The following is a 21,610-nucleotide window of genomic DNA, read 5'->3' as shown; positions in this document are numbered from 1 at the left end:
GTCAATCTATTTAGCTTAACAAAGAGAAGGTTAAGGGGTGACTTGATTTTGTCTATAAGTATCTATGTGGGGAGCGAATAACGGGCTCTACAGTCTAGCAAAGATCTAACATGATCCAATGGCTGGGAGTTGAAGCTAGACAAATTCTGACTCACAATAAGGCATACATTTATAATGTTGAGAGCAATTAACCACTGGAACAATTCACCAAGGGTTGTGGTGGATTTTCCATCACTGACAATTTTTAAATCAAGATGAGATGTTTTTGTAAAAGCTCTGCTCTAGGAATCATTGTGGGGCAGTTCTCCGGTCTGCGTTATACAGGGGGTCAGACTAGATGATCACAGTGGTCCCTTCTGGCCACAGAATCGATGAAGCTAATCCTCTATGGCAAACCTCAGGTTTCTCATTATGTACATGGTATGGTAGGGAGCACTGATCCCTGTGAACGAGAGAGACATTTTATAAACATTTCAGCACAGGAGCTGGAAAGTCTGTTGTGTTCCTTCTGGGGCTGACCTCTCCCCCACTCTGAGACTGCACCTCTCTTCCTGAGAACACCAGAGACACTCCCAACTCATCTATGGGCTCTGACTCTCAGCTATACCCAGCAAAGCAAAAGCATCAACCAAAGCTCTCTCTAGCCGTCTGGACTGTCCCTACAGGATCTCTCCGTCTCCGCCCCTACTTCCCTCAGCCTCGGAGAGCTACTCCAACCCCTCTTATACTTCTAGATTGGCACTGACTAGACACCCCTGACAACCTCAGTGTGACATTAGACATACCCTCTGCATCCCAACACTGAGCTTGAGCACCTGACACCTCAACAGAATAGCCCAATGTCCTTATGTGTGGGCCATGAATCTGTCATGCTATCGCCGGGGCACACTTCATCCACACCTGTAATGCTGCAGAGATGCTGGGTGCAGAAATAGCTGGATGGAAGCCACAGGGCACCGTCAGGGTAAAACTCTCAAGGCAGGATCATTTTAAGACGTCTTTTTCAGCACCTAAAAGGGTCTTTGTTTCAGCGTATGTTGGGCTACTGCAGCCTGCTCTGTCCCTTCCCTGTCCTTTCAAGTGGGCACATGGACATTGCCTGTCATATTAACTTGGTGTCTCGGAGAGCACAAAGGCTCCTGCTGTGCCGGGATCACTGACTGGACAGGCACTTCACTGGGTATTGAGCACTGTGCCCTCCTGCTGGCTGCACAGAAGAGCTAGAGAAAATTCTCTTCAAATCCCTTGCTCATTTCCCTTGGGATTGTACTTCAAAAACCAGCCTGGTTTTTCATTTGTTCTCTCAACCACAACTGGAAATATTTCCCTGCTCAGCTTGTCTGCAGCTTGGATGGTTTTTCCTTCCCTTTCGAGTCTATTTCTAACCTGTCTCTTTCAACGTACATCTCATTTGTAAAGCTTTGGGATTTCTCGCTAATTAATTTCCAAGGTAACTGCTCTGAGATGTCCTCTCGTTTTGAAAGCCCAAGATACTCAGGTCTCTGCCATTTCCACTCACTGGCCCCAACGCATTCCATGTCTCCACCTAAATCAAAGCTCCTTGAAAATATGACACTTTGAAACTGCTTTTGTCTTTTAAAGAAATATTTCTTTGTCATTCTCTACAGATAATTTCTCACTCTGCTTCACCTCCCTGCAGTTTAATTGCATGTGTTTCAGTTCCATTGTGCTGGGCATTAATATTTAGACCAGGAGATGTGTTTTTCCATTTACCTAAGCAGTACTTTGTCTGTGAGACAAAGATAGTTAATGGGCCAGTCAGTGTACCAAGCTGTCCTTTCCTTCTCAGCACTCTGGCAGGGGAATAATTTACAATTATACTCAGCAGGATCTGCTATCCCACTTGTCATGCCAGCAGAGGTAAGTCCAAATGGTACCCGCCTCCTGGTCTGTACAACCAACACTGGGCAATGCCAACATGCCACAGCTACACACTCCTTAGGGCGTTGGAGATCAGATTGCCAGAGATGTCTAGCAAATCCCCCAGTCAATAGGAAGGGTTAACAACAGGCTTCCAGTTGGCCCAGCTAGGCTGGTGGGCTTGGTAGAAGCTATGGAGCTGGACTGGGAGCCCCAGACAATCTCCCTCTCCTATTTATGCCTCTTCTGTAGATTTTAAGTCTGGGAACCAAACCTTGGGGTATGCTGAGCAATTACCACAGGTCCCAGCTCCACTGGTATATGCTAGCCCAGACTTTTGGAGATGCGTGCCAGTGTGGCCTCATTTGTAAAGCACCCTATTATGCAAACATGGCAAGGCTCTGCACTTTACAAAGCTCTCAGACTGTATCTTCATTTGGCTCCCTCTGTTCTGCCTGCAGAACCAGCACTGAAAGAGCACTTATTCACTCAATTGTTCTAGCTCTATTGATTCCAACGGAGAATGAGTAAACGGCGACTCTCTTCATTAAGCCTCTGACATTTTGCTGGGAAGAGGCATTGTGTTAGGTTTTATGACTGTCACTCTCCTCCCTAGCTATCAGCATGGAAATGATGCTTGAATTTCTTTGAAGGCACAGAGAGCCAGACTGAGCAGAAAGTGCAGGACTGCATATGGGCACAGCACCATGGGAGCCTACCTCCCCTTGGGGGTGCAGCATATCCTCCACCCACCTTCAGGTGGCTCTTTAGATGGCCCTGCCCTCTACATCTTGGGGAACAGCAAAGGAGGCAAGACTAAAGCCTCCAGGAGCCTTGATCCCATGGCACTTCTTCAGGAGGGGAACACAGACACCCTGGGATAGTTTGGAATTGGGACAGAAACCCTCCTGAGGTCCCCTGGATCTATGTCCTAGAGAGAAGGGATGGTGAGAAACTGAAACCCTGATCTGGGCCTGGCTTTCAATACAACATTGCCCAGGGAGGATCTGGGACTCCTACGTCTAGGAGGGACACAATCTCTGGGGCTCGAGCATACACCCATTGCGGTCTGCATAGCTGAAGCACAAACCAAGCAAATAATCGCAGGGTAACTTGCCGCAAGCAGCACACACCTGTGGCCTTTCTTTTCAGCGCTTTTTCTTGCCCACTTTAGCTGGAGAGCAGAACCAACAATGTTCCAGTCCTGGTCAGTCAGCTAAGAAGTCAACGATTCTGATTACGCAGAAGTAATCAGGATGCAAAGCCTGGCTGATGAGGCCTCTCTCTGTCAATTTACATCCTTATACCTGGCCCAGAGAAAGACTCTAAATCCCTTAGCATGACACTCAGAAGCCTGAACAGATAGGCATAAGACCAAAATAAATAGCTGAAACACTTGGGTGCCCTATGCCTCTGAGGGTGCACGAGAAAAAAGCAAGCAAGACCAGGCCCCTCAGCATGGTATGCAAGCCCACAGCTGTCTGCTGTGCAGTCAGAAAACTAACCGGTGAATGAAGGCTGCAAAGCAGAGAACAGGATTGAGAGTGGGCATGAAAACTGGTGATTATCTTCCTCTTCTCTGATACTATCTTGGAAGAGGAAAAACAGCTAGATTGCAAGGGAGCCGCTGAATAACAGAAACACAATAAAACTATCAAAACATACAAATCTCCAAACAGACTCCCTGTGGATTTGCTTGTTTAGGGATTGCTTGCTACATAGCATCCAGCTCCTCCGAACATATGTGTGTTAACAGAAAGATCTTAGACAACTGGTGCGCACACAGCAGAGCTGCAGACCCCATGGTGAATCAACTCCCCTGAGGATGAGATCAAACTTTCAGATGTTCCCAACTTGAATTTCAAACAGGTTTAAAAATTATTGAATAATACATGACAGCAGCTGAATTGCTATTATAGTAGATGATCAACTGGTTTGCTCAGAGTATAATAGCTGGAGAAGGATGGTGATAATGGTGGTTTATGTCATGTGTGTGGCAGGCGAGTGTGAAAAGGTGCATCCTGTGTGTGGAGCTATTGGGATCCTCACAGAAGAGACAGGAGCCATTCCTTAGCATTTGGCTGGTGCTTTATTGTTACATTAGGATAATTTCTTGGAGTCTGAAAACTGGACCAGCCAATGCCCTCGTCCCAAATGCAGATAAATCTCAGCCCTTAATGTGAACCCACACCAAACAAAGACCCGCCCTGGCCCGATACTCAGACTAGTCCCTGCGTGAAGTGCCACTACTGTAAATCCAAACTGGAACCACTGCCATAGACCCAGCCTATGAGGGTGTGCAGAATACACACTTCCAACTGTTCCTAAAATCAACAGATAGCCCAGAAGGGCTCACCTGCCAAATGGGGCAGTGGCCTTAGAGTCACCTGACACATTTCGTTTCTGAAGTGAAGGCATATCTCTGTGTACTCCATCATCATAATGCACCGTGAGGCAAACAATGGAAAGTGGGTCTGATTCCTTCAGCTCCTAACCAGATGTCAGCTTTTGTCTCAGTTACAGCAGTGTAAGTCCAGAAAGAGGTTAGGGCTTGTCTACACAGGGAAGGTGACTGGAATAGCTATTCTGGGACTACTCCTTGTGTGGATACTCATATTTTGCAAAAGCTATAGTACTTAAAATTCACACCCTTCCTTATTCAGGAATCACCTCCGCAGCAAGACAAACCCTTAATCTGGGCTAAGAGCAGAACCTGGGGCCCTTCTAGCTGTACTATTCATTTCCATTTTCCAAATAATGTTATGATAATTTCCACTTCTTGTGACTTACAGAAAACCAGCCCATGGGACACACATTATCATAGCCCGGAGCTCATCAGACATTACAAAGTGATGCATAAATATCAACAGGTGGAAATGTATCCTCAGCATGAGTCAGTAGAGGGCTAAGCATTTAAAGCATTGGACAAAGCTCCACCAATAAAAGCCATCTCCCCTCTATTCCCTTCAGTACAGGAGCCGTGGCTTTCTCTGTATTCTGTGAGGAACCCAGTGCACTTTGGGATACTTAATGAGGCTCAGGGCATGTGCTTACTATGGAAACATCAGCTTTTCACCCTGCCTTAAAACCAAAAGAGATCCTCCACACTAATTGGTTTTACATTCCGACCAGTTAAGGAATGAGTGGGAGCACTGATGCTGTTGCATTCTGGGAGTTAATATCTGTCTTCACAGGCCTTAAGTCTATGGTGGAATCTCTGAAAACGCCACTTCAGAAGCAGAGAGTAGAATCCAAAATAGGTTAACTGGTCATTCTTTTCCTGTACGACAGTTGACATTTTTCTGAAGTGACATCATTTGTGAAGTGTGTGCTCTGTTATAATTGGCTGTTTTGAAGAACTATAATAAATTGCTGCACACAGGGTTCTACACAGACAAATACAAGAAGGAGAAATAACCAAGAGTGAGAAATAACCAATACAAAGTGGTAGGCTCTTCATACACAAAGAACAATACATTTGTTTGTAGTGTGCAGCAAATAGGCCTATTAAGACCCACAAGAGAACCTTAAAGAGACAGGTTCCTTCGCAGGGCATTGTTCATTCTCTGCATGCTCAGGAAATGGCAACATAGTGGAGTTTATTTATCTGTAACTATATATTGTTATATAAAAAAAAATAAAAACACAGAAAAACTATGTTAAAAGGACATTACTAAGATTTCAAAGTCAATCACTGAAAAGTGGGGAAATGACACAATTATGGTCGCCTGTGCAACCTTAATTTAGCCCCTTTGTGCTTATGCTTTATAACGCAGTCTTACATGATCACATACTATTTTTTTTCCCACAGGACCCTTGCTTCCTTCACTTAATTAGCAGCTATTCAATATTTTTTTTCCCTTCCCACTGTTCAGAGTGTGCCTCCTGCTTTATTTACTGCACACTATTCAAACCCTGCTGTGAGGGCAGAATCATTAATTTCCGCCTGGCCTTTGCTGAGGCACTCATCACGACACTCTCTGAGTGCTTCATCGACATTAATTTATTTTCACAACACCCCCGTAAGATCCCCATTTTACAGACGAGGTACTGAGGCAGAAAGATTAAAGTACCCATTTTGGGTACCCAATCCGAGACACCCTGGACCTGATTTTTCATAGCACATGTAAAACTTTATGTTCAAAGCACAGCTACCATTGACTTCAGTTGCAGCTGTGGGCGCTCAGCACTAATGCAATCAGACACCAGGGTCTCAAGTTGGGCACCCAGCAAATGAAGAACAGACAGTGACCAGTTTAAGTGACTCACCCAGCATCACACAGGAGCTCTGTGGCACAGGCAGGGATAAAATCCAATTCTCCAGGGCTGCATTCAACTGCTTTAACCATGAGACCAGTCCCAAGCTGCCCCTTCCCTGCACTCAGGTTCAATCTCTCCACCGCCAACTCCCAGTCACAGTGTCTCTCCTCCCCCTGCCTCCAGTTCCAATCCCATTAGATTGCTTGTCCCAAACTACTCCTTTCCCTGCCCCAGTCCAGCTTTTGCCCTGTCGTCTGGGCACTCACATCAGATTGTTTCCTGCCTGGGCTCCAATAGGAAGGTCACTGAGAGCACAGGAAAGACAGGCTCCCAGCTCTTCAGTTCCAGCCCAGATCCACCCCAGCCCAAGGCAGCTGGGAGCGGCCATTACAGGGAAAGTCCAGCATTGCTCCTGTAGCCCAGGGCTGGAATATGCTCATTGGCTCCATGGGCATGGCATACATGCAGTCTGGTCAGCACTGGGAGCTGTGAGAGGCCCACGCATGCCCAGTGTGGACGCAGTCTTTGGAGATTTTACCTGCTAGAACTGAAGAAGTCTCTACTGAGCAGGTATGACCTGAGATTTTTCCAATGGCCACGTTTGGGTGGATTTTCACAGGGAACATCAAAAAGCACAGCCCTGACACAAAGGCTACTCCTGTCAAAATGGTAAGTCCCTGCTCCAAAGCATAGACATCTCAGGGAAAGGCTGCCAGAATGTTTTCACATGGGCAAAACAACTTATTTCCCCCCAGCCTTCTTCTCGGAAATGCTGGATTTTTTTGGTGAAATATTTCATAAAAGGAAGTCAAAAAAATCAGCCTATGCCACACACATGACATGAGAAATTTCAGCCCAAATGGTCAAAGCTTGGCAAAGTTAAAAGCCACTGAAAAGAGGGTCTTATAACGAGAAGTGTTGAGCAACGCTCCCAGCCCTGCCAATCAGAATACCTTTCCCATGGTTAATATGTTGCTCTTTCTTCTCTAGATCTGTACACCAGGCTGGTGGGATCCTCACCTCTCAGTGCTCAGCTAGCAGCCCCTAGAAGAGAATTCAGTCTACTCTTTTCCCTGTGTGTCCGCTGATATACTGCACAGCCCCAAGCACATGAGAAAGGACCGGAGCAGAGATTAACATACAAGAAGAGGGAATTAGAGGGAGACTGAAGGGTAAAGTCTTCCCTCCTCCTCATGTCCGGCATGCTCTCCTCCTGCTTTGGCTGTCACCTGGCTTTCCTCCCCTTCTTTAGCAAGCCAAATCGCCATTATACCCATGCCTGATATATGCTCCTTCTCAAAGGCCCTCTCAGTATGGTACTGTGGCCATTCACAGGCGCTGTAAGAGGACACTGCCTGCATTGTGCAATAGTGTTCTAGCTTCCTATGGACAATTTTTAGGCTTTACCCTCTCAGCTCCCCTGTTTACCCAAGGGCATGCAGAGTGAGTGACTGTGGCCACTATTACAAAGTTAACATTAGCCAACAGGCTCCCTGCAGTTCTTTCCCATTCTAAGCCTTGAGAAGAGCTGTGGTATCACACAGGTGAGCCTGCAAATCCTTGTGTGGCGCACATGACTGCTGAGCTCCAGGGGAGACCGCACATGGCTGCAAATCAAGCTCCATGCTAGGGGCAGTCTGGCACTCGCACAGGGAAGTGCAAAGTCCCCCGAATGCCTGTTGCCTTGCTCTCAAGGGTGCAGAGTAAATGAGGGGTAGAGAGGAGCACAGACTGTCTGGAGAGACGTGCAGTCCTCATCATGCTAATGAGGTGCTTAGGCTCTCCTGCCTCTCAGCAGAAGTAACCTGGCTCTCAAGTGGCAGCGCTTTCATTAACATCATCATCCTGAACATATGTAAAATGAGGTAGACACAGTTTGCTCAAACTTTCCAAAAACTGGGACTGACAGACATCAAGCACAGAGCACGTTAATCAAAAGAGAGATGTTCACATTTTGAACATGTGGAAACAGGTAGTTACAGTAGAAGTCTCAAGGTGACACTGATGCTAAGGTTGGCTCCAGACAGATATTGTAGCAACATATGCAAATAATGTTTTAATGTTAATTTAGCTGTTCTCTTATCCTTCGGCTGGGTTGGGGATGCAATGATCATTTAAATGATCATACAATCCCAATGTTAGAGATTCATTCTGTAATATGCATAACAGTAATGCTGAGCACTTCTTATAGCACTTTATGCAATTCCTGCTTTACAGTTTGACAAATGTAGGAAGCTGCTACAGAGAGTGAACAATCAGAATTAAAAATTTGATCCCGTATATAATTCAGTAAATCAGGTTCGTCTGTAAAGCACTGCACTTAGCAGCATGCTAATATCTCTGATGACTGACACTGAATAAAACAACAAGTTGCAGCCTCCCCAGGGAGCTACTGAAACTAACCTATTTTCCTTTCTTCTGAGTAGGTTTGTCATATCAGCTCTTGGCCTGTCATGTCACCAATTTCTTATTTCCATCTTGAGTGTATTTCAAAGCAGGGAGGGTGCTTTTAAACAGCTTTGGAGGGAGGGATACATTTTTAATAAACAAAAGAGAATTAGATTGGAGTTTGTTTTTCATCAGCGTCTATCCATTCTCTGCAATGTATGGACTTTATTTAATTTCATTGTATTTAAAGTTGCCACGGTTCCATGAAAAGATTGAGGAGGTAGAAGCAATAAATCATTTCAAAAGCCTAGTCAAGTGCAGAACTCAGACATGATTGAAACATCAAGAAAGAGAACAAAAAAGAACTCTGGGCACGTCGGGACCAGACGGAGGAATTTTATAATCATCAACAAGACATGGCCACAGATCAGGCAGCGCTGGACAAAAGCCAAGAGATAAGTCACTTGCAACTACTTTGGAAACCGACTGCCCATTCCGATATTTTGACCTTTTTTTTTGTATTACAAATCATCACTAAGCGGGAAATAATCATCCTAGATGTGTTACTGAGCTAATGGGCAATGAGGTTTGAATCCTCCCCATATCGTGTTTTTCTCCATGGCCAGAGTGGATCCAGTCCTGTTCCCTTTGAAGTCAATGGGCCTATGGTCTGATCCCACTTCCGTTTTTAGAATGTTGTTAACTCTTTCCCTCCCCTCTGAGGGAATTCAAGTTGGGAGAACCAAAGTCTGAACTAACCTTTTTCTCATGTTTGTTGGCAAAGCCCATGACATTTCCCATATAGATGCTTTTCAGGTTTCTTTTCCTAATAACCCTATGATAACAAACCAGCACATGCCTCACAGTCCTCCCAAATAACCCCACAATAATAAGCCAGTGAGCAGTCTAATCCACATGAGCGACCCTCTCTTAACAAACCAGTAGACACCAAGCTCAGTGCTCAGAAGTAAGCGAGAAGTCAATTTCAAGAGGTTTGACTTTATTAAGCACCAAAAATGTGGGATGCTCATCTGCTCATTAAGAACAGGTTGTACAACCAGATTTCTGCTACTTTCGCTTCTTGACCAAGCCAGAATTCTGGATATGGTTTGGAGAAGTGGGTTCAGAGTAGATATGAACTGACCTGAACGTTTGCCCAAACAGTCCCTGCCCCAGCGCCTAGGATTTAGACAGTATGCAACAGATGAATGGAGGGGAAGGGACTGGGGACGATGGAACAGTAGAGACAGACGTGTTTGCATAAAGGAGCTCATGAATAACCCTACAATAACAAACCCTACCCAACTAGCAACATGGGCGCAGCTTAGCATTCTGGGGAAACCCTAGAGACACCAGCTAGCATGCAGTGCCCAGGGCTCACATGCAATCTGGCCTTTGTGTTTTGTGCGTATGATGGGAATTAAAAACAAGTCAAGCAAGGAAACAACAAACAAAGATTTCAAGTTTCCAAAGGGTGGTTATAAGCCACAGCAATTAAAGAGTTAAGGAAAATCTCAGCAATATCCTTTTAAACTCCAGGATTGATAAAGCTGCTTTTCTACTTCCCACCCAACCTGAAAAAAAAGCCCTGGCACATACTGTTTGTCTTGAGCCTGGCAGGTTCGCTGTTCCGGCTCCCAGCTTGGTTTATGGCCTTGACAAGGAAGATGTATCTGGTGCCACTCTGGAGCCCGTGCACGGTGTAGTGATTCTGTTTGATGTTGGGGACAATCATCCAGCTATCCATGGAGTTGTACAGACCTGCAGTACAGGAGCAAGGTGTGGAGAGGAGATTTATTACCAGGTAATGGAGTCAGAGGACAAGATATAATGCAAAGGCAACACAAGCTGGTAAAGTGGAGTTCATGGACCACGCATCCTTCAGACTGATTTACTGTCTGCCCAGGAGTTAACAAGAGAAACTTGCTGAAGAGGCTGAAGGAAAATTTACATAAATGATAGAAAACGGCTGCTGGGGGAATTTTTTTTATCATCACATGAAAGTGAAACTTGGTAAGTCAAAGCTGGCACGGCCAGGGAGTAGTGAGAAAGGGGATGCAGGCATTGCAGTCAGCCTGTCATGTTGTTATCTGGGGAAGGGATGGAGGCGAGGGCCAGAGAAAGCTTTGAACAGAAATTAAAACATAAAGATTCTTCCAGGTCCAGGCCATCTGGAAGATGAAACATCCAGCAGAGGACGCCTGGGAGAAGACAAGATAAGCCAAATACAACGAGCTGCTGATGAGACCTCACTGAGTGGGCAGACTTGATTGTTGGTCTGTCTCTGGCTTAGCACTCACATTCATTACAGCTGCTTAAAAGGGCTGCTAATGAACTCCAGGTGTAAGCTCTCCCATTAATTGCAGGAGAACAGCACCAGTGGTCATGCCAGGAGGAGCATGCAGCTGCACCCCTGGCCTTGCCAAATGTGCCGGGTGACCGGAGAGCTCTCACAGTTTGTAATTTAATGCAGAGCGATTTGTTTATCAGACAAAAGGTCTTTGCCTGAGCTGGTTTCTAAGAACCAGTGCCTGTAAACTTAACCCACCCTCACTGCAGCCACTCCAATTAGCTCTCCCGGTCTACAGGGATTACCCCTGCAACAGGGTCCAAGCAATGCTGCTAATATGCTGCGGCCTCACTGAGTCTCCTTTTCAAGTTGCCATGTAAAATGCAGATAAAATACTGGTGTGCTTGGGGACTTATATGACCAAAATGAGAAACAAATGCTTCAGGAAGTGCACCTTGGAAAGGCTGGGAGCTCTTGATGGCGTTTACTTGGTTGTAGTAAACGACGGCAGTAAGGGGAATGGACTGGCAGCAAGGCCCTGCGGAACATGCTCCCTGCCAGTGGAATTTCTTTAGCTGGAGGCCACCTCATGCACAGTAGTGCTTTCACCAGCCAACGTAATCCTGCCATGCTGGCGTGTCCTTTTCACTGCTCAGTGGGTTGTAGTGTTAAGAACATTGATGTGATGACCCTCCCCACGCACCCCACACGTGCCTCCCGCACATGCTCAGCGTCCAAGGAGAACCCACCAGGATGGAGGTAAGACGCATTGTCAGTACAGCCGTATAGGATGGTGCTGGAAGCCTGCAGCTGCTTCCACCCTCCTGTAGAACAAAATTATTTTCCTCCCCAAATGTTTCCCTTGGCGACGTCCACTTCTCTCCTACACTGCTGTCCTGGCTGCAAGGATGAATTTCCCACAACCATACACAAATTCACCAAACAGCAGTTATGGCTGTGGTCAATATTTATTCCTTTTCACTAGCCATTGCTGCTACCATTACAGGCCACAAGAGTAAAGGGCACCTGGTTCTGAGGGTGCATTCACCTCCGTACAGCAAGCCAGCACAAGGTCTGTGTGCCATTGCCTAATGGCCTCTCTTGAATGAAACATGGACTTGTTCACCTCTCACAATTTCTCTCTCCTCCAGGAAAATCTTGCTGTGTCATTCAGCAAGTTGTAATGGGTGACACCACAGCCCTGTGACACAGCCTATTAAAAATAAAAGGAAATATGCCATTTGTGCTGCTTTACGATTCTAATACCTTCCCACTGGCAGTCACATCACGTACATACTACATGGGGCTTAGTGCTCACAGATTAAAAGGGGAAAGGAAGTTACAGATATAATTAATATTAATCCACGAGTGACACTACAGGCTAGTGTAACTCATACTAGCAATATGTCACTTTGTCTCCCTCTAGTGGCTGATTCATATAAGCGATTAAAAGTCTACTAAAACTATCAGCTAAGGGAGTTACTCAAGTAGCTCAGAAGCAGTGGAGGATTATTCTTTTAGCATTGAGGGTCCCCAATTAGGTGGTCATTATACAGGCACATTATGTATATCCTGGGCTAATACAGGATTACAGAGTAGCAAGGGAAAGGAAAACAGCAACATTGCATCCATGGGGGACATTCTTATTACAGATATCTGTGCTATAAGCAAGTGCTAATGTCAGTTAGAGAAGAAACTGCCGCGAACAGCTGCTATAGACCACCAGAAGTGGAGGAAACAGACAATGAAACATTCCTGGACCAATTTGAAGTACTCAGACCCATGGTCTAGGTGGATGGCAACTACCCAAGTACCATCTGTTGCATGACAGACACCCAGGCATGGGTACCAAAGATGTGCCCAGGTAAATCAGAAAACAGCTTTATGACAGAGAATCCAACATAGCTCTACTTCTTATCAACAGAGAGGAACCAGCTGGGAATATGAGGATAAGAAGGAAATTTGAACCTGTGATTACAGGCTACTTGGATTCAGCTTGGTAAAGGATGGAGCACAGAATACAGCAGTACATGACTGTTAGATTTCAAGGAAGGAAATTTAGGGAATGAAGGAACCTACCAAATAGGGTGCAACAGGAGGAAGTATTTAAAAAAAATCCACGTGAGAAACAAGAAAAACAGCCAAAGAGGCTCCGCTTGGGATTGTGGGACAGATTGGAGGGGTAAAAAAATGGAAGAAGGAAATGGAAATTGGGCTGTTACCAATATGTTTTCAAACGACATACTGATTTCTATCATAAACACGAGTATCACCATACTAGGACAAGCTCAATGTGAAAAGAACAGTTGGAGTTAAAAAACAATATTATCACATAGATTAGAAAACAGATTTTCATAAAGGACCACACGTAATTTGTCTGTGAGATGGGGATTATGGAACAGATTTCAACACAAACTAAAAAGGCTTCACAAAAGGGTCACAAAAATGTAAAATCCCAGGAATCAATCCACTAGCCCACCTTGGCTACGCTGGTAGATCTGTGTGATGACTCTGCATGGCTGTGTTAAATGACTGTGACTTTCACTGCTATCGCTGGCTCTCGACATGAGGGGGCACTGGTGCTGGCTGTGTGGAAGGTGGAGGGATGGCACTGGCTGAGGATGTTAGGGGGCGATGGTGATGGCTAAGGATGTGACGGGGTGCTGGCACTGGCTGTATGGGAGGTGGAGGGATGGCGCTGGCTCAGGGCATGAGGGGGCGCTGGCTGGGTGGGAGGTGGAGGGATGGCGCTGGCTGAGGACGTGATCCGGTGCTGATGGTGGCTGAGGACGTGAAGGGGTGCTGGTGCTGGGAGGTGGAGGGACGGCACTGGCTAAGGAGGTGAGGGGGTGCAGGTGTTGGCTGAGTGGGAGGTGGAGGGATGGCATTGGCTGAGTACGTGAGGGGGCGATGGTGATGGCTGAGGATATGAGGGGGCGCTGGCTGGTTGGGAGGTGGAGGGATGGTGCTGAATGAGGACGGGAGGGGGCGCTGGCTGGGTGAGAGGTGGAGGGGTGGTGCTGAGGATGTGAGGGGGTGCAGGCGCTGGCTGAGGACATGAGGGGGTGCTGGCTGGGTGGAAGGTGGAGAAATGCTGGTAGCTAAGGACGTGAGGGGGTGCAGGCGCTGGCTGGGTGGGAGGTAGAGGGATGGTGCTGAGGACGTGAGGGGGCGCAGGCGCCAGCTGGGTGGGGAGGTGGAGGGATGGTGCTGAGGATGTGAGGGGGCGCAGGCGCCGGCTGGGTGGGAGGTAGAGGGATGGTGCTGAGGACGTGAGGGGGCGCAGGCGCCAGCTGGGTGGGGAGGTGGAGGGATGGTGCTGAGGACGTGAGGGGGCGCAGGCGCTGGCTGGGTGGGGAGGTGGAGGGATGGTGCTGAGGACGTGAGGGGGCACAGGCGCTGGCTGAGGACGTGAGGGGGTGCAGGCGCTGCCTGGGTGGGAGGTGGAGGGATGGTGCTGAGGACGTGAGGGGGCGCAGGCGCTGCCTGGGTGGGAGGTGGAGGGAAGGTGCTGAGGACGTGAGGGGGCGCAGGCGCTGGCTGAGGACGTGAGGGGGCGCAGGCACTGGCTGAGGACGTGAGGGGGCGCAGGCACTGGCTGAGTGGGAGGTGGAGGGATGGTGCTGAGGACGTGAGAGGGCACAGGCGCTGGCTGAGGATGTGAGGGGGCACAGGCACTGGCTGAGGATGTGAGGGGGTGCAGGCGCTGGCTGGGTGGGAGGTAGAGGGATGGTGCTGGCTCCTGGAGGCGGAAGTAAGGAGTGAAGAGGTAATAATGAGTTGTGGGGAAGGGCGTGTTGGATTACTGGAAGGAGGTCCAATGGCCTTCTCCTGATGACAATGGGAACGTGGCTGGAGGAAAGTGCAGGCGGCTTCCATCCTCTAGCAGCTGTGCGCCGCCACTGAAGTGTGTTATGCATGCTGGGCTGTAGCAGAAACACATGGAGAAGGCGGTTGCTAGCAGCCACTAGTTCGCTGGTTAAATTCCCTCCCTAGCCCCAACATTTCACTTGTGCTGGATGGCTGGATCATGGCTGGGTCATGGGGGGCTAGACCTAATAGCTGGAGCCAGAGCCCATGGTCACAACCTTGGGTGGGGAGGGAAGTTCCATAGCTCCCCCAGTAGGTGTTTCAGTGCAGCCAAGTACCGCTACTTGAGCCGTCTTGTGTCTGGGTGCATCATTCGCTGGCCCCTGCCCTGCAGTCAGCCGAGTTCTGAAGGGAAGGTAACTTTCTGTTCTTGCCAGTGAACGAGGGCATCATGAAGGATCAGTCAGCAGATGCCAAAGATCAGGGGAAAATGTGGGACAGGATCACACCGAATTGTATCATTTCTCTGTGTTCCTGAATAAGCCTCCAGGAGGACAGTCTCCTCCTCAACTGGATCAAGGATATGGCCTTGTGTAGCAGGAGTAGCTTTAGGGTCTGAGCTGTAGCTGCATCCATGAAATTGTCTGCTGCTCCCGAATTGATGAGGCCTGTTGGAGGGGAATCTGTTAGGGTCCCCTGGTATGCGCAGCTTGATAGGCACCTGCAAAGGGGAAACCTGTGGATGGGGCTCAGGGTGCAGCTCAGTGAGGACTAGGATATGGGGAAGTTCTCTTCTTTCAAGGACCAGGCCAGCTCCCCACACTGGGCCTGGGTCGGCTTGTGTCCCCAGGCTCTTTGGCGTTCGTCCTGGGCAGGCTGAGATGGCATGGCCAGTTTCACTACAGTAGAAGCACAAGTGGTGCTGATGGTGTCATTCCTTTACTTCAGGTGTGAGTCGCTGGTCAGCCAGATTGGCTTGCATGGGTTCGGCGGGTGATACAGAAGCTAGGGTCATGGTACACAGTAAGGGAGGTTGCAGGCAATCGCTTTCTCCTCCCTTCATTCTCACAGTTGAGTATCCATGTATATGGTAAGGTCAACAAAGGCATCTAGGCCCGCTGGCATCTCTACATGGGCCAGTTCATCTTTGATTTCTTCCTGCAAGCTCCATCGGAACTGGTATGGCTGCGCTGCTTCGTTCCACTCTGTATGTGCTGTAGGTGGCGGAAGAGCGCTGCATACGAGGCCACCGTGCCTGGCCCCGCCGGAGCCTCCTCAGGGCTCTCTTGACTGCTTGTGCTCATTGCGGGTCATCGAAGATGGTCGACATCAACTGGAGAAAAGCATCCCATTCCAAGAGCAGTGGGCTATGGCCTTCCAGCAAGGGGAAGGCCCAGTCTAACACATCTCCTGTGAGCAGGCTGATTACCAGGGCTGCCTTGGCCTGGTCAGAGGCAAGGATTTGGAAATGCACCAGGAACACAAGGTGGCATTGGTTTATGAAGCCCTGGAACTGCCAGCGGTTCCTGTCAAGACACTGTGGCAATGGTATTGCAGGCCCCTGTTCAGGGCCAGGCCCTGCACACTGCATTGGCAGCACACTATTCTCCGCTCAGCTGCCTCATTTGCTCCTGCAGCTGCTAGTTGTCTGAGGTCATATGCACAAATTGCGCCTGCAATGCTTGATTATGGAGGTGGGGGGCCCATTTGGGCGAGTCTGATGCTTCTAGTGGCTGCAGTGGTGCTGCTGGGTGCATCCTTCTCGCACCAAGCTCTGCCCCCACCCCCGGTAAATGTGGTCCAAACAGCCTATCACTGATGGGTTGTGGGTGGCCAGACCTAGTAGTCAGAGCCAGAGTCTGTAGTCACAACATAGGAGTCAGCTGGGTCAGGACACCAGGAGGTTAGAACCACGAATCAGATGCCAGGAGTCACACTGGGTCAGGATGCCAAGAAATCAAGCCAGGAGACAGGGGACACACAGTCCAGAACAGGGTGGAGCCCAGTTATTCAGACAGTTTCCTGGTCCTGCTGCTGGCTTAAATAGGGACAATAGGCCAATCAGCTGCTTCGGGATTCCACCAATAGGACTGCAGGGGCAGAGCCTCAAACTGGGGCTGGGCTTCATGGGTCCCAGGTATGCAAGCATTAGCAGGCTATCTGGTGGAGGGTTGGAGCATGGCTGCTCCTGCAGACCCAGGTTTGAGACCCATGGGTCATGCAGCGGGCTGGAGTTTGGAAGGCTGGGTTGACTAACTGTGCTCTCCCTCCCCAATGAGCAAACACTGTAATCATGTCAGAAGCATTAGAGATGGGAGAGGACTCTTAGGTCCCATCCAGCCCATCCCTTGGGGCCAGCATCAGACTGAGCCCCACAATTCACTTTCTAGTATCTCTTGCTGGCCAATTTTAAATGGCCCAAGCAGGAGACTCACACTGCTCCCATCTCTCCACCCGATTTCCTGGGATTCACCTTATTGTTCCTCTTCCTCACTGTAGCTCCATCACTCTCAGTTCTATCCCTGGGTGTAACTAGGGCAATGCCTGGTATGAATCATTGCTCTGGTTTTTAGCTCCTGGCTGATTAGCTCAGATCACAAGAAGGGGAGGACAGGCTGCACGTGTCCATGTGCCTTTTGTTTGAAATGTTTGTTTAAAGCACCTAGAGGATCAGGGCATCATTATTTTAAGCACAAGGTGAAATAGCTACAATAAAGAGATACAGAATAGACTGTGCCCCAAATAACTGACCAATCTCCTTCCTCAGGCTCTGCAGCCTTCAAACACTCAGAGATTTATCATATGTACCTATATTGTTGCACAACTACACTCTCATAATGTCTCTTCATAAGCCCTCCAACCATCCAGGAACTTTTGCTGCTTTTGCACATACTTCCTCTGGTCTGACTGCACCCTTCTATACATCACTGGGATCTGTCCAAAATTGTGCTCCCATCAGAGGAGAGACAGACTAGCCCCCACCTGCCCTGATTCTAGTTGAGGTCCCTTTCTGGTCCTCGCAAACTGTCGTTCAGTTTAGAGCCAAGGGAATCAACTGGCTTGTTCTTATTTCTGGGACAAAAGCACCAAATTCACTTCATTGGCCAGTTGGTGATCTCCAGGGCATCGGGGTATGTGGGAGGTCCTACCTATGGGCTTTCATATCCCCACCCATAGCCTCATGCAGGTGGGGATCCGCGAGCCAAGGCTGGCTTTAATTTCTGAAGTGACTCAGAGTAGAAGGGCCGTCCTGTCTGCACCACACAGGAGGAAGAAAATGAATGTCAGGTTAGACAGTGAAATTGGAATTCAAGTGGTCTAGCTGGCATGTGGGATTTCCAGACTTTTTCCTGAATTAGTGTGTGCTTCCCACAGAAGCGTAACATTCTCAGGGAAGAGGTGATAAATTTAACTCCGACTGCGCTCTCATTTCATTGCTTTTGCAGTGATGTTCATTTCCTAGCAACTCACTCCTTTTGGATTAGTTTATTACATGGAACATCTGTGACCTTGAACCCTATGCCTTTGTTACTGACCCAAGCACCATCACAGCCTATGTGCTGTTAGGAGTCGAACCCTGGCTGCAGATAAAGGAGTGCTAGTCGGTGCAAAAAAGGAAAATGCAGAGTGTCACAACTGAGGGAGATTTCTAAAGGAGCTTATTAAGTGCACCTTAAATATGCAGGAGGCTTCCAATGAGAATGGCAGAATGAAATCTTCAAAGCTGATATAACCTGCCTATCCAGCCATCTCTGGCATCCTTTGTGCTTTCATTAAAAGGAAAAATCCCATTAAGCTTTCCTCTTTGTAGTCAGACATCAGCTGACAATTGGCAAACTTTACCTGTTCCTCCCACTGTGTTCCAGCTGTTAGGCAGTAACCAGCCAAGAATCTCAGCGCTCTGATATTCTGGTCCACAGGGCAAACCATTTGTACAGTCATATGTGGTATCTGGCACTATACTCTTACCTCCTTGCATGCTTCGCCCATACGGAGTGGGGAGCTGCAGTAGAGATGTTTTATAGCCATGTTCCTTTGTCTGTGGCACCATCTCGCCTCCCATAAAGCAAGAGGCTGCAAATAGTAAGTAATCCAGCAGCAAGTTTTCAGTGTCAGCCATGGGATTTTCAACCCAAAGCTCTCTGATATTAACAAGACTTCACATCTTTTCCCCTGAACATTGTGATGAGAATAGTAGTCCTCTAGGACTTCCCATACTGGGTTCTTGTGCGTTTATACCTTCCATCAAATGTGGCCTTCATGGACTTTCCATACCTTGCATTCTTCAACCATAGGATGGGAGTTCTGATCTAACTTTGAGCCACATTCTTAAGCCGCCACCAGAGTTAATATGACCTGGATCTCCCAGCGGAGCAAGCACATTTGAACGGGCTTGGATGTGAACAGTGACACATGGGTTAGAAGCTGGGAAGGACAGCGCAGCCACGAGCAGTGTGTTGAGCTGACAGAAGGCACCTAATGGGCACCAAAGGCATTAACATTTGGACTCGTTTTATTTAAAATTTTCATTAACAGTTCAGAAAAGAGAGTAAACTGCAAGTCACTGACAATTTCAGGTTAAAAAATCAATAGTACCCCTTCACCTGGAGTAACCCATTCAGATAGGCGACGAGAATATTAGAGGTCTGGAAAAACTCTCCTATGAAGAGAGATTGAAAACATTGGTTTATGTTAAAGAGGACACATGGTAAAAATATAAATAATAATGGTTCGTCTGGAGAAGGTACACTGTTCATCCTTTAACATAATACAAGAACATGGGGACGTTCAATTAAACGAAATACTCTTTCACACAACACACAATTAGCCTGTGGAACTCATTGCCACAAGCTATCTTTGAGACCAAGAGCTTAGCAGGATTTGGAAAGTATCTGGATAGCAAGAGCATCTGGAGTTAAAATAAAAAGGGGTTAAAAAAAAAGGCTTGGGCAGGGATATAAACCTTCATACTTCAAGGCAACAGCCAACCCCTGATTGATAGGGGAATTAAGAAAAAGTTTTCTCCATGTGCAAGTCATTCCATAACTGCCCACTACAGACTTTCTCTCACCTTCCTCCAAGGCCTCGGGTGCTGGCCACTGTCCGAGACAGGATACTGGGATAGATGGATCACTCCCTATGCTTCTAAACTGGGTGGAGTTTTGAACAGCAATGAAGATGAAGAAAGAACCCACTGGGGCCGCAGGGAAATCAGATGTGGACAGAAAAGCTGAAGATGAGTCAGTTGGGAAAATTGCCTAAAATCAGTAGAAAATTGGTCACAGAACCCTGGCCATTCAACGGGAGGGGTGAATGTCTAAGGCAGCAATGCCACAAGATACTCACTGCAGGGGACCGAGTGGGCAGTGCAGTTCTGGAGCTGTGAGTTTACAATGAGCAATGTCAACACAAAGGCAGCGGAACGGCTCCATGTCACAGAGGAGAGAGTTGTGGGGCTGCGGTGAGACCACAGCTGGAAAATGGCATTAGTTCTTGGACACTGCATCAGTGATGTATAATCCCATTGCTGCATTCTTGTTCTCTCTGTACCTGCTACAGTTGGGTTACCAAGATGAGGGTTGATCAAAAAGTTTCTATCAAAACAAAAACTTTTTGATCAACCCTTATCTTGGTAACCCAACTGTAGCAGGTACAGAGAGAACAAGAATTGGATTTTCGACAAAATGAATGTTTTCATGACAAGTGTCTGCATTCCGTAGGAAACTGCAATTTTTCTTTGAAAAAACAAACACCCAGAACATTTTGATTTGGCTAATCAGCTGAAGTACTACATGGGAGTTGTAGTTCTGATTCTTCAAGATCCCTTTTTCCTCTATGCCTCCCCCCCAGTTGGACTACATGTCCCATGATGCACCACAGCCAGGGACTCCCATGATGGAACCATGCTGAATCATGGGAGATGCAGTCTGACTGGTGAGCCCAGCCTATAATGAGAATGAGAGCATTAGGCACCCAAACTACAACTCCCGTGAAGCACCACAGCAGCATTTCTGATTCAAAATATTTTAGATATTGGCTTTTTTTTTTTTTTTTTTTTTTGCTTAAAAGCCAAACTCTTCCATGGGAAATTTTGATGAAAACTTCTTTTGTTTTTTCATTTTTGCGGAAATTTTCCATGGGGGAAAATGCCTATTTCCCAACCAGCTCTAATGAAGACCCAGACCCTCTCTTGTCAGCCTGGTCCCTGGAGAGCAGTGTGGCTCTTGGAGCTGGCCCTTGGCACTAGTCTGCACTGCCTCTACTCTGTTCCTAAAAGCTCCTTCCCAAAGGATCAAACACTGTACCCTGCAGGGGCTGAGACAAGGGATTCCACAGCCAGGAGAGTTCATTGGTGAAAGGAGACGGTTCAAACCTTCTGCTGTAAATCACTTGCATTGTACCCATTCCAACTGTTACTGGGAAATGCCTTCATTAAATATGTCTAACGACATGCTGGGAGTTTCTTCCTGAATTAGTCCTAACTGCGTCCTGAGTAGCACATTTCTGGGGCAGACTCAGAGCTGGAGTAAACCAGCACAGGCCCCACACTGAGTTACGCCAGCTGAGGAGCTGGCTTACAGAGCTCCTCCAGGTGCTCGTGGGTAGAATTCATTGCGGATTAGCTATAAGTACAAAACAGGGAAGCTGCTGGTAATTCTGTGGTAATTCCTGGAGTTTAGCCCCCTTTCCTCTTTTTATTTAATTGGAGTCTTTTTGGGGGAGAATCCCAGATGTTTTGAAATTGCTTAGTAAGATGGGAACTCTGTATAGTACAGCAGGGGTGTCTGCCAAGCTGCACCCCTCTAACGCAACTGATCTGAAAAGACAATGTTCCTTTGAGGGTGAGTTGAATATGCCTCCCTGAGCCAGGGCTGGCGACGTTTATATTGAAGTGTTTGAAGCAGCCCTGTCCCTACAGGGAGGAGGTAGCGGGCGCTACCTCCCACCAACTGCCAGCAGCCCCAGGTGCAGCTCTGGGAG

At 47.7% G+C, this 21,610-nt stretch overlaps 1 protein-coding gene across 4 annotated transcripts in view; it reads right to left on the bottom strand.

The window, feature by feature from the left end:
• Positions 1 to 21,610, bottom strand: part of MID2 (midline 2) — a 336,918-nt gene that overhangs the window by 32,536 nt on the left and 282,772 nt on the right. For all 4 annotated transcript variants that reach the window (XM_074964320.1, XM_074964324.1, XM_074964322.1 and 1 more), the window contains one exon: positions 10,129 to 10,290. In XM_074964320.1, coding sequence (XP_074820421.1) covers positions 10,129 to 10,290 — 162 coding nt within the window. The remainder of the gene's footprint in view (positions 1 to 10,128; positions 10,291 to 21,610) is intronic.

The sequence above is a fragment of the Natator depressus genome, chromosome 9 (genome assembly GCF_965152275.1).
Source record: "Natator depressus isolate rNatDep1 chromosome 9, rNatDep2.hap1, whole genome shotgun sequence".
In the NCBI taxonomy this organism is placed as follows: Eukaryota; Metazoa; Chordata; order Testudines; family Cheloniidae; genus Natator; species Natator depressus.
Note: the sequence above shows the minus strand (reverse complement) of the source record. Positions and strands in the feature narration are given on the sequence as shown.